At 44.4% G+C, this 13,053-nt stretch overlaps 1 protein-coding gene across 1 annotated transcript in view; it reads left to right on the top strand.

The window, feature by feature from the left end:
- The first annotated feature begins 4,386 nt into the window (after positions 1-4,386).
- The window catches only part of LOC147705944 (protein borderless-like), a 229,132-nt gene continuing 220,465 nt past the window's right edge, over positions 4,387-13,053 (top strand). The window contains exon 1 of the mRNA XM_086932415.1: positions 4,387-4,538. Within this exon, the coding sequence (XP_086788541.1) occupies positions 4,475-4,538 (64 nt within the window). The 5' untranslated portion in view covers positions 4,387-4,474. The remainder of the gene's footprint in view (positions 4,539-13,053) is intronic.

Here is a 13,053-nt window from a genome sequence, read left to right as displayed (position 1 = left end):
GTCACATGTAACTCACTGAACTTAAAAGTACCTCTCTTATACTTTAAGCACATGGCACCCTTCATATGCCCTACCTACAACCTACCTTAAAAGTGGCTTATATGTACTACAAGGAAAGGTTAAGACTTGTTAGGGGCTTTTAAATACCAAGTCCGCCTGGCAGTGAAACTGCACACACAGGCTCTACAGTTGAAGGCCGAAGACATGTTTAAAGGGCTACTTGTTTGCATGGGTGACTAGGTTGTGTCGGAACTTGAGTACAAATGTCAGTGAGTGTATCAGTGCCTCTGTGGGTGTGCCACTTGATGTGTAAGTAACTACGTGAGTATATGACTGGCTCGCTTAGTGACTCTATGGGTCTGTAAATGTGTATGCAAGTCACAGTATGGATTGCTTACTGGCTGTGATAGTGAGTGCTGGGGTATGTATGCAACTATGTGTACCACTGCCTCAGTTATTGCTGGATACATACGTGTTGTGCCGGTGAGTAAATGGATGTGTAAGAGCTTTTGTCGCTGTCTGTCTTGGTGTGTTAGTGACTCTATCATATTTTACATAGGTATATCAGTTGCAGTATGGGTGAGAGTCTGTATATAACTGGGTATATGGTTCCATAAGTGCACATATAACTCACTAAGCTTAAAAGTACCTCAGATACATTTTAAGGACATGGTACCCACCTATGGTGTACCTACAGCCTACCTTAAAAGTGACGTTTATGTACTACAATATAAGTTTAGGGCTTGCCAAGGGCTTTCAAATGCCAAGTCAAACATTGACGAGCGAATTTAGGAATCTCAAACAATAATATGATTTTTTTTTAAATGATTCTCTTATGATGGGGGCTATTATCTGTTCATGAGGATATCTATGCTGCTGCGGTTGCTGAATTCGCTTGTCGGTGTTTGTTGATAATTGAAGGGTACCATTGTTTACAATCATTTAAACAACTCTCCTAACTGTATGTATGTATGTATGTATGTCGATTTATAGAGCGCGATTGCTGCCCGGGGGCGTCCAAGCGCTAAAACCAACAGAACAGGAGGGGGTAGCCAAGGCGTTATCAGACGGCAGTGAAAAGGAAGGTTTTTAGCTGTTTCCTAAATGAGGTAAGATTGGGGTTCTTCCTTAGGTGGAGGGGTAGGGTGTTCCATAGCTTGGAGGCATTGTAGGTGAAAGTCCTGCCGCCAGTTCTGGATTTTTTTATTTTGGGGATAGTGGCCGTGAAGGTCTGGTTGGAACGCAGATTCCTGGTGGGTTGATAATGTGACACAAGGTTACGGGTGATGAGGGGACCCGTTTTCCAGAACGCCTGGTGCGCAATGCATAAGGCTTTAAATTGGATTCTTTGGGGAATGGGTAGCCAGTGCAGTTTTTTCAGTCCATTTTTGACTGATTGACGTCGGGGGATCTGAAGCAAGGTGCGCGCGGCGCAGTTCTGTACTGTTTGTAGCCTCCGTATTGTGTACTCTGGGGCAGCGAGGTACAAGGCGTTGTTATAGTCCAGTCGTGACTGGATAAGGCCTTGGATGGCTACTTGTTTTGCCTCCATCGGTAGAAGATGGAGTACCTTCCTTAGCACTCTGAGCAGGCCAAAGCAGGTGGCTGCTAGTTTGGTGGATTGAGTGCCAAAGGACAGAGATCCATCGAGCCACACCCCAAGGCTCTTAATACTGTCTTTTGGGGCAGGGGGGGTACCCAGACAGGGTGGCCATAAAGTGCCAAGGGAGTTGGGTTTTGCAGGGCCAAGGAGCATAAGCTCTGTCTTGTCCCCGTTCATTTTTAATGAGGAGGAGGACATCCAGTCCTTAACTTCCTCGAGGCATTTCTTGAGCCCTCCTTCCGAGGTCTGGCTGGCCTCCTGGGCCAGAGAGACCACTAGCTGAGTGTCGTCAGCGTATGAAATGATCTTAATTCCATACTGACGAACAACTTCAGCCAGTGGCCTCATATATATGTTGAAGAGCGCAGGGCTCAGTGAAGAGGGATTCTAACTGGATTAGAATTATGATGCTGATCGTTTGCTTAAGCATTTCATCTGAATTTCAGTAGTCCCGGATAAGCGACTGTGTTGCACAACATGTGTTGGCTGTAGTTGTACATCTTATTAAATTCCACACTCGGATTCTGTGATTATATATGTTCATAGAGCCAGAAGGCTTTATAATTTGGTTGAAATTGGAAAAAATCTCCCTATCCAATGACCTACGAACTGAATATTGAATTCTTTCCAGAACAATAGGTTTACTATTTTATATAGTTACATGCTGGTTGGGTACCAGCATCTATGTTGTGCTCTGGGCTCATTTTTTATCCAAATCTCTTTACAGAAAATGTTTTATGTTTGTTTTCAATCATTTTTTCACGTAAAATATGAATGATATTGTTTTGGAGATATTTTTGTAGCAGTTATTGTGTAAATCAATATTTTTTTAACATATTATATGCTTATTTAATGGTGACAACAACTTTTTTTCCTGATGTTTGTCATTTCAATACAATATTTTTCACAACCAAATTTGTGTTATCAAGTATAGGAAGGCAATGTTTTTGTTAACAATATTTATTTTCGGATATTTTTGTGTGTTGATACTGTATGCATCGATGTTATGTCAGTGATCTGTAGATAGCTTAATGAGTTACTGCTTTTGTCACAGAGATCATTTTTGTTTTTTGAAGTTTATAAGTTACAATCCTTATACTATACCACAATGAGCTATGAACCGACATCAAAGAACTGCATGGAAAGTGCAAGACACCGGTTTCAAACATTATTCTTTTGTTATGCTATAGTGGCCAAAATAGAATTCCTTTGGATAGTAGTACATTCTTATTAGTGTAGACAAAACCGGCCACTGTGTTATTTTGTTAAATCTTGAGTTTGAATTTCTCCATACCTAGCACTCCTTACATTAGAAACGTGATTCCTACGAGCGTGAATGACAAACCCTGCATTTTGTTACCCTCGTTGTCTTATGCAATATTTCCGGTACATGTATTTGCACACTTGTATGTTTCATTGTCTCCATACAATGTGTGTGTGTGATTTAGAGCTCTATGACACTCTACACTGGAATGAGTAACAATATTGAGGACATGAAATAAAGGAGAGAGGGGCAACTAAGAGAAGGGTGCCATTGTTGGAGGGTTGAAGTGACGGAATGTGTGGAAAAGGAGGCCATGGGAGAGGAGCGTCAACAGAGATTGTCGCACTTGGCACCACCAACACTAAAGTCATTTTGTTTTTTAACAATTGTCACTTTTGCCTCATGTAACTTAACGTTTGCTTTTGTAATTTGTTCACTTGTAATTTTCTCCTCGTGTATCATTACTGTTCCTATTGTGAAGCGCTCTGACGCCTTTGGCTAAAGTCTGTGCTATATAAAAACGCATAAATAAATAAATAAATAAATAAATAAATAAATAAATAAATAAATAAATAAATGAATAAACGAAACCAGATATGTTAAGCAAGTAACCTCCCATAGGCCTGTAGACATGCATAACATCCATATAGGCAGTTCGTATTTGTTCCATGTTCGAGAGCTTATGTGAGACTTGAGGCCAAGTAAAGACATTCGTTTTGGTGATTTATGTTCGGTCATTTATTAACCACACCAACGCCATTAGTTTGTCAATGTTTGCAAAGCAGTGCTTTATTTGCGCCGGTGTTTGCGATGCTTGGCGCTGGCACTTATTTCTTGACACTGGGAGATACGTGATAGACCAACACATGATGGAAATGATTTTTTTAAACATCAGCAGACGATTTTCAAATACAAAATGCACCAAAAATAAATACCATCAACTGCAGGAGTGTCATTATAAGTAGGTAACATCTGTACTGGCATTTGGCAGAGCTGCGGGGAGAGTGGGTGGTGAAAGCTGCAGTGGGTTCCTGAGAAATCTCTTGAGCCCTGGCGCTTATTTTTCCATACAGTGGGCACTGCTTCAAAGGCCCGTTTTGAAGTAAACAACATTTACCTGGCTGACGTTTATCAAGAGCCACGCATTTTACATTTCTGTAGCAGTGAGTGCACCTAGCAATAAAGTATTTGTATCAATCTTCCAAAAGAGGGGCACTTTTAGGGAAGTCTCGCCCTTGTTTTATGAATTACCGTGAGTGGTTGGAGATGCCGGTATCACTGGGGTCTATTTGATGCGCTTTGACGTCCCACGACTGGTTATGAAGCACTATATTAATGCTACAATAGCACACAAAACGATGACCGTCGTGGAAGGGTGGGGCCATGAAAGGCCTGCTTTGGATGAGAGCTGGAGATGAGCCGCGCCAGGGCGCGGCCTGCAGTTATCTCTTCCGCAGCAGGTCCCTGGGCACAAAGATAATCCCGTGACTAGATAGGAAGGCAGCCCTGCCCTGTCACCTTCTCTGCCCACTCTGCTGCTTTGCCATTAGTGCCAGAGGACGCCTGCGAAGAAAGGTCCGGCCCTCTTTTGCCAGCACCTCGGGACAATGGGCGAAGCATGGAGTCCGCCTCTCCGCCTGCTGATCCTGTGGCTCGGCGTGAACGTTATGGGTGAGTACAGCACCGCAGTGGCCCAACAGGTGCAACACTGAGGCTGGGTTTGCAGGATCACTGCTGATTTATTATTTAAAAGCCTTTCGAAGATGCTGGGACGTACATGTCTAGCATGAGTGTGGTTTACTTGGGGAGGGGGGTGCACCTACCAATATTACTCATCTGCTGGTATAGAGCGACTCCTCAATTAGTGGAAAAACAAGAAAATAACAAAGCGCAATAGTTTGTAAATAGTCCCACGCCTTTATTTTGCTTTATTCACAACTAAATAGCCAGTCTTGAAATTATCTCTGCTTACCAGTACGTCTAAAATCGTGCATGGGATTTGCCCGTTAGACACTGACACATTTTTTCGTTTTCTTCTGCAAGTTTGAAAAACGATCATTCGACATTCACTGGGTATAGAAAGTGTAAGAAATAGGCGCAGCGTTATTGTCTATTTATGTGTGTAAGAGAGTAAGACCGTGGGAAAAACTGTGGGGCATATTATCAACTTAGCACCAGGTAGCGACAGCTAGTAGGAGATAGCGACCATCTTGGGCCTCACTTTGCATGTCAGTGATATTTATCACTAATGACATGCAAAGTGTGCGTGCCAAGATGTTAGCGACTGAAAACAGTCGCTAACATCGCTATCTCCTATTACCAACTTTTGGAGATATTCGCGCTAAGCGCAAATATCTCCAAAAGTTAACACCTGCCCTGAGCAGTTCTTAGCCATGGTATCCAATGGGAGGTGGATAACATGGCTAAGAGCATTAGCTCGGTAATGCATGAATATGGCTGACTTTTCAGCGATATTCATGCATTGCGGCGATTTTTATCGCATTTGCGATAAACCTTGGTAATACCAAGGTTTATTTGCGGTAAAAATCGTGGCAGCTCAGCGGTAAATTTTTGTCTCTAACCAAGCAATAGCAATAATTATCGCTATTGCTTGGTAATATGCCCCTGTATTCTGGGAACCCATAAATGAGGGGTCAAGGGGGCATATTACCAAGCAATAGCGATAATTATCGCTATTGCTTGGTTAGAGACAAAAATTTACCGCTGAGCTGCGGCGATTTTTACAGCAAATAAACCTTGGTATTACCAAGGTTTATCGCAAATGCGATAAAAATCGCCGCAATGCATGAATATCGCTGAAAAGTCAGCGATATTCATGCATTACCGAGCTAATGCTCTTAGCCATGTTATCCACCTCCCATTGGATAACATGGCTAAGAACTGCTCAGGGCAGTTGTTAGCTTTTGGAGATATTTGCGCTTAGCGCAAATATCTCCAAAAGTTGGTAATAGGAGATAGCGATGTTAGCGACTGTTTTCAGTCGCTAACATCTTGGCACGCCCACTTTGCATGTCATTAGTGATAAATATCACTGACATGCAAAGTGGGGCCCAAGATGGTCGCTATCTCCTACTAGCTGTCGCTAACTGGTGTTAGCGACAGCTAGGTAATAGGGAGATCATTTCATCTCCGCTTCCTTGGCTTTTAAAGCCAAAAAAGCGGAGATAAACCCCCTTGATAATAAGTCCCAAGGTTTTGAAGGGGAAATTGGATGGAGTCACGAAGGACAGAGTCACAAAAGTGATGCCTGAAAGTTCACGTATACATGTATATATCGCCCACAAAGAAAAAGCAGCAACAAGCACAAATGTGACAGTAGATCTGTTCTGGCTTATTTAGTTGATCACAAAGAGATTGCATTTTAAAATGTCTTATGGGATTAAGGCACCTCCTGCAGAGTTCATTGTGCGTCTGCATATGTATTTCAGGGATAAGAATGGTGAAATAAGCGTGAGGTCACCCAAAATTGGAACGCTTGTTGAGGGTCTAGGGAAAGCACTTGGTGCAAGGAGCAGGACCAGCCATGAAAGCCATTTGCTATTCCAGGAAGCTGGAAGAGGCCAGGGCTCGATAGGGGTGCTCATGCATGGGAGAGTGTCGCAGAATATATGAAGGAAACACTGAGGAAACTGACCCGGCCACAGCAGAGCCATGTCGGGGGAGATAGGGAATGTGTCTAGTCACAGTTTTAACTCATAAAGAGGCATAGATAATTTGCCTGCTGCAAAGCACAACGAGAAACATGCAGATGACAGATTTGCATTGTATTTAGATAGGTAAGTGGGTTACCGCTTTTGACACAGAGATCTCATTGTAACTTGAAGTTCATAAATTACAATCCTTATAATAATAATGGAACCAGCATCGAGGAACTGTACGCAAACTCTAAGGCATGGATGTATAAGTCCTTACTGTTTCTCTTCTTAATTTGTTGTTAGTCTAATGTTGTTAAGAAGGCCTCCTCTGGGTAGTAACAACATCTCATTTGTGCAGATAACCCAATAACTGTGTTAGGTTTTGAATCCTGACTTTGTGTTTCTCCGGACCACACACTCTTAACATATAATATCTACCAGTGCGGACGATTTGTGACTCCTAGACCATGTAACCCTCACCATTTTATGTAACGTCCGTTATACTGATTTACACAAGTGGATGATTTATGGTCTCTTAATAATGTGTTTTAACGCGCTCTGACACCCTATAGTGGGGTGAGCATTGCTTTAAAAGAATTAAGAAAAATAGTGCTAAATACATTATTTGTATAATTACTCATACAGAGCCATACATTTAACATTCCTACGGTGCATGAATATTTCTTATAAACTTGTTGCGGAAAGTCAAAAACATGCCTCCAAACTGCAATTTCTTTTAAGTACTTGTGATAAAAAGCTGTGTGCCTTGTTTTCTGAGATTGATTGGCACTGAGATGCAAGACCGCTTCTAGACAGGATGATAGTGGAACCAAAGGAGGCCTGATGATCCTTTAAATAAGGCTTTTGTTTTCGGCCTAGCTGAAGTGAGTATAAGAAAAGCCCCTCACTGCCTGCAGGTTGTTGCTAGTAACCGTATTGTATTGAGGACAATGGGGCCCAGAGGCAAGACATAGTTTGGAGCCCCTGCATGGAACAAATATTTTTTATTACTGAGGCGTAGGTTCAACGAGTGGTGTTTGGGATGTTATACAGCCATAAGAAATGTAGGGCCAGATGTATCAAGGCTTTTGCGACTCGCAAAGGCCAAAATTCGCAGAATTGCGGCCTTTGCGACTCGCAAACAGCCTTTTTGCATTTTTTCATATGTATGAAAAAATTGCAATTTAAGGAATCGCAATAATTTGCGATTCTTTATTTTGCCATAGCATTTAAGGAATCACAAAATTTGCGATTCCTTAAATGATATGTATCAAACATTTTGAAAATGCGAATTTGTGTTAAGAAATCGCAAATTACCACCAACTTGTAGTTGGTGGTAATTTGCGATTTCTTTTACAAATGCCCTATTTGGCACTTGTGAGGGTGGCATGTGACACACATACATGCCCATATGGCATGTATGTGTGCCACATGCACACACATGTGAATTTCAGGGGTGCAGCAGGGTGTCTTTGAGACACCCCTGCACCCTTGAAATAATTCTCAAATTGCGATTAGCTAATTGCGAATTCGCAATTTGAGAATTATTGCACTATCATTCATTTGGGCCTCCTGGCCCATAGGAATGCATTGGAAATTATTCTTTATATTCGCAAATAAAGAATAATAAGGAATCGCAAAAAAATAGCGATTTTATACGTACATTCCGTTTTGCGAATTCTAAATAGCGATTCGCAAAAAATCGCTATTTAGGATTCGCAAAACGGAATCTTGATACATCTGGCCCGTATTCTCTAGTAAATAGCTGGGTACCAGTGCTTTCAGTTGGGTATGGTGAGGTGGCTGCCGGATTTCACCTAGGACTTTTATGTGCACACACAGAAAAAAAAGACTCTCTCTCTCTCTTTCTCTCCTCTCTGTTTTGAAGTTCCTAAAACTGGTGGCTATTTTACAACATATTCAGCTAGATTCATCAAAGTCCCGATTTGCGAGTCCTCAATAGCGATTATTAAGGAATTGCTATTAAGGACTTGCAAATCGGGATTCATGTAGAAATCGCCAAACAAAATTGTGATTCCTACAGCCTCCTTGTTTGCGATTAGCTAATTGCTAATCGCAAATAAGGAATAACTCCCAATTCATTCCTATGGGCCTAAAGGCCCATAGGAATGAATGGGGAGTCAATCCTTATTTGCGATTAGCAATTTGCTAATCGCAAATAAGGATGCGATTTCAAGGGTGCAGGGGTGTCCAAAGGACACCCTGTAGCACCCCTGAAATGTGAATTTACACTATTGTTGTGCACACACATGTCCAAAGGACATGTGTGTGTGTAACATGCAACTTAGAAAAATGCATTTTAAAGCATTATTCTAAGTTTTTGCTATTTACCACGAGGTTTGACTTCGTGGTAAATAGCGCTCCTAAATTGCGAATTCGCAATTTTTAAATGTTTCATTTTTTAATTTATTTTTTAATAATTTTTAATGCAGACTGAAAGTAAAAAAAACACAACATAGAGCTGTACATGCCGATGTGATTACCCGTCCTCCCAGCCATGTAATACACTTCAACAATCATTACACAGCCTTAAAGCCCACATCCCGGAGGCTGGGTGGCGCACGGATCGGTGACATTCACCCCTGTCAACCGCACAGGGGATAGCAGGATCTTCATTCGGTCAAACATCTGGAATCTGCTTTTCGAATATTTTCTCCTCCCCTCAACTCCCAAGCTACTGACAATCCACGCTGGAGGACACCTTGCAGGTCTTAACTCACACAAACTCCAAACATCTCCCTCCATTTCTACCCTTCCAGGTACCTTACCAATGTGTTAGAGCACCCCGGACTCCCAGGCAGACCCAGTTCAGCATATCGACTTACCTCCTCCCGAGCCTGGTGCTCAGTCACATCACCCCCTCATATCCACACCTCTACAGCTGCGTCTTGTCCTTAACCCTTATAACCCACCCCCCATCTAACTGCAACTGGTGTGGGCCTCGCTTAGATTAAAGATCTGATCCAATACTGAGATCATCTCGCCCTCATTCCGTGCACAACGTATTACCCGGAAATGCAACGCAGAACCCCATCAACTCATTCATCTTCAGGTTCTAAGCTGTTCTTAAATGTCTGTACTAGGTCTTCCCACGCTCTCGCCATCTCTAAGCACTTTTCATTAGCCGAGCGAGTTGCCTGCCGACGTCTAAGCACTCCTTCACTACTAGCCCATTTGCACATCTCATTCCCCCATCTCCTAACAGAAGGGCCCTCCTTTGCCTTCCAGCGCCAGGTTATCTCCCTTTGCGCTAGCATAAGTCCCAGGTCAATTAACTTACTGGTTACCTTGGTCTTCCTCGTATGGGGGAACCAAAGCAGCAGGCAAGTCGCCATGTCGTACTCCACCTGCCTGTCCGTAGCTTAATTTAGCAGTTCCTCTATCTCCGCCCAGTAGTGCCCTAATTTGGGACAGTCCCACAACATATGCTCCAATTCTACCTCGGGCACAAAACACCGGGGGCAGGCCGCATCTTGGACATGGAAATAGTTCTTCATTTTCCACGGGGTGAGGTATGCCCTGTGCAACACAAACAAGTGCACCTGTTGGAAACGCACATTTCTGCTCCCTTTCCATGTCCTCTTTAATATTTGGGCCCAAGTCACATCCGGTATGGGTTTCCCCACACTCTCTTCCCACTTCTGTTTAAGTGCGTCCAATGGTGTCAGCCCTTCCTGTAGCAAGCGCGACTGCAGACAAGTAACTGCCTTGAAGGTGCCCGCCGCCATCACCACATATTGGCAGGCCAGCGTAGTCTTGGGTTCCAACTGCCCCGATTTCCAATGTTTTTTTACGGCAGAACCACAGCCATGTGCAACAGGAAACCACCATCTGGAAGTCCAAACTGGTCCTGCAGTGCAGGGGAAGGACAACAGCTCCCCCCTCAGCATACAGGTCACCCACCATCTGGAGCCCCAACTCCTCCCATTCCATCAATCTCGACCAGTCCCCCCATGTGGTAGCGCTGTCAACATGCCCAAGGGAATTTCAGGCACATATGGATGGAGCACCCCTGCTTTCCGCTGATTCCTGTTCCAACACAGCCTCAGGGTTCTGTCTTCCGATGTCAACTCCTTTAATTCTAGCTTTTGCTGCATAATGATGTAAGAAAGTATATGCCTCTGCGCACCCGTCCCACGGACTTCCTCTGGTCCCCTGAACTCCCTCGCAACGTTCTGCATGAGGATCTGCAGCTGAGCTGCTAAGTAATATAATTCAAAATTCGGGACAGCCAGTCCCCTGTCTAATTTTGGTCGAAGTAGCGTATCCAGTGCTACTCGTCTCCTCCCATGCCCCCATATAAAATCTATCGTGAGTGTCCTCAGGTCCTGGAAAAACCTGGGGGGTATCCAGAGAGGGAGGGTACGGAAATAATACAGGAGGCGAGGTAGAGCCACCATCTTAAGCAGCCAGCGCGAACAGCAGAGGTGAGAGTGAACAGCCCTGTCTTGTGCCCCTTTGCACCGGATATTGCGCCGAAATAACAGGCCCCAGTCGCACCCTAGCCGTCGCTAATGAATATAAAATGGCCTTCCATTTCCTAAATCGTTCCCCTAGTCCAAACTTCTCCAGCACTTTATCTAGGTAGAGCCATTCCAGGCTGTCAATGCCTTCTCTACGTCCACTGATAATACAGCCGGGAACATGTCTTCCTCTAATCCACATTCCAACACCCGTATCAGTCTACGTATGTTAGTAGAGGTATTCCGAGTCGGAATTAACCCTGCCTGATCCACGTGCACCAGGTAGTCATATGGGGTAACAGTCTCGTGGCCAATATTTTACTCAGTATTTTATAGTCAACCGTTAACATTGATAACGGCCTGTATGAGGTTACGTCGCTACCCTCTCTTCCGGACTTTAATAGGGGGATCGCTAATGCTTCCCTCAAAGATTGCGGCAGGTGGCCCCTCTCTGCAGCCTCATTATAGACCTCCACTAATCGTGGAGCCAGGACGTCCACATATTTTGCATAAAATTCTATTGGGAGCCCATGTACCCCTGGTGTCTTGTTCCTTGCCATGTGCTTAATTGCCCCACGCACTTCCTCCAATCGTATTTTTCCTCCTAACTCCTCTGCATCTTCTTTCTCCAGCTGCAGCAGCGGGGTCCCCTGCAAATACTCCACTATCTCTGCTTCTTCAGCCTCCAGATGACTACTATATAACGACGTGTAGTAGTCCAAAAAACAGGAAGGGATCTCGGATTAGGAGTACACCACCTCCCCTGTGTCAGTTCTAATATGTAAAACCGAGCATCCCCCTGACACTGGTATCGCCAATTTTGCTAGAAGCGTTCCCACTTTGTCCCCTTCCGCATGGACTTTCACCATGTACTGCTTATAATCGAAACAGCGCAACCTCTCTGTTTCCGCTGCCACTCGCTCCTTGGCCTCCATCATTCGTTCCTGCACCCCGGCTGCTCAGGTCTCTGTATTTCCAACTCCCTCAAACCCTCTTCTGCCTTCGCTACATCAGCCAGCACCACCTTCCGCTCTCCTGTATGGTTACTAATACAGAGCCCTCTCATTACTTGCTTGAAGGCGTCCCATTCCACCCCTCTGGACATCGCCGTACCCTCATTCATCGTAAAATAGTTATCAATCCCTTCCTGTACGCTGGTGCTAAAGATCAGATCCTCCAGGGTGTCCGGTCGCAACCGCCAAGTGGGTATCGCAGTTCTCTCCTGCTGCCATTGAAACGCCACCACCTGAGGGTTATGATCCGACAACGTCCTGGTCAAATACTCTGAGCGGATCGCCAAGGGAGCCAACTCCCGACTACAGAGGATCGTGTCAACCCTAACGTGTAACTTGTGTAGTGCAGAGAAGAAAGAATAGTCCCTGTCGTCTGGGTGGTGCCCTCTCCAAATATCTTGTAGCCCCCATTTCTCCTGACAGTCCGCCCTCAGTCTCGCTGTTCTACGGACCAAGGAATCAACCAATGGTGGGTGTGACCTATCAAGCAGCACGTCAGTTATAGAATTGAAATCCCCTCCCATTATCACCGTACCAGATAGAGCATGTGCCAATGAACCAGACAATTTATCCAAAAACCTGGGTTGTTCCGTGTTTGGAGCATAAACACTACAGAGCACCACTTCTCTTCCCCACAATCTCCCTTCCACCGCCACATATCTGCCCTCCTGATCTACCACAGTGTTCGTCATCTGGAAAGGAGTCCCCGCTCTCACCCACACCAGAACCCCTCTTGCATACGCTGAATAAGTAGTACCAAACACTTGCCCCCTCCATCTCCTCTGTAATGCGGTACATTCTTGCTTAGTCAAATGGGTCTCTTGAAGCACCGCAATGTGGATCCCCCGCCTTACCAAGTAAGCGTGCACTTTGTGGCGCCTGGACATAGTATGCAATCCACTCACGTTCCAGGTAATACATTTCAGTTCAGGTAATGTCCCCATTGATAAGGCACAACAAACTCTCCCATCTCCATTGTTGCCAGCCCACACCAAGGACGATGTACAAAAAGGGGGTGGTGATGAACAGAGTG

The sequence above is a fragment of the Lissotriton vulgaris genome, chromosome 7 (genome assembly GCF_964263255.1).
Source record: "Lissotriton vulgaris chromosome 7, aLisVul1.2, whole genome shotgun sequence".
In the NCBI taxonomy this organism is placed as follows: domain Eukaryota; kingdom Metazoa; phylum Chordata; class Amphibia; order Caudata; family Salamandridae; genus Lissotriton; species Lissotriton vulgaris.
This window is presented reverse-complemented; position numbering and strand designations above follow the sequence as displayed.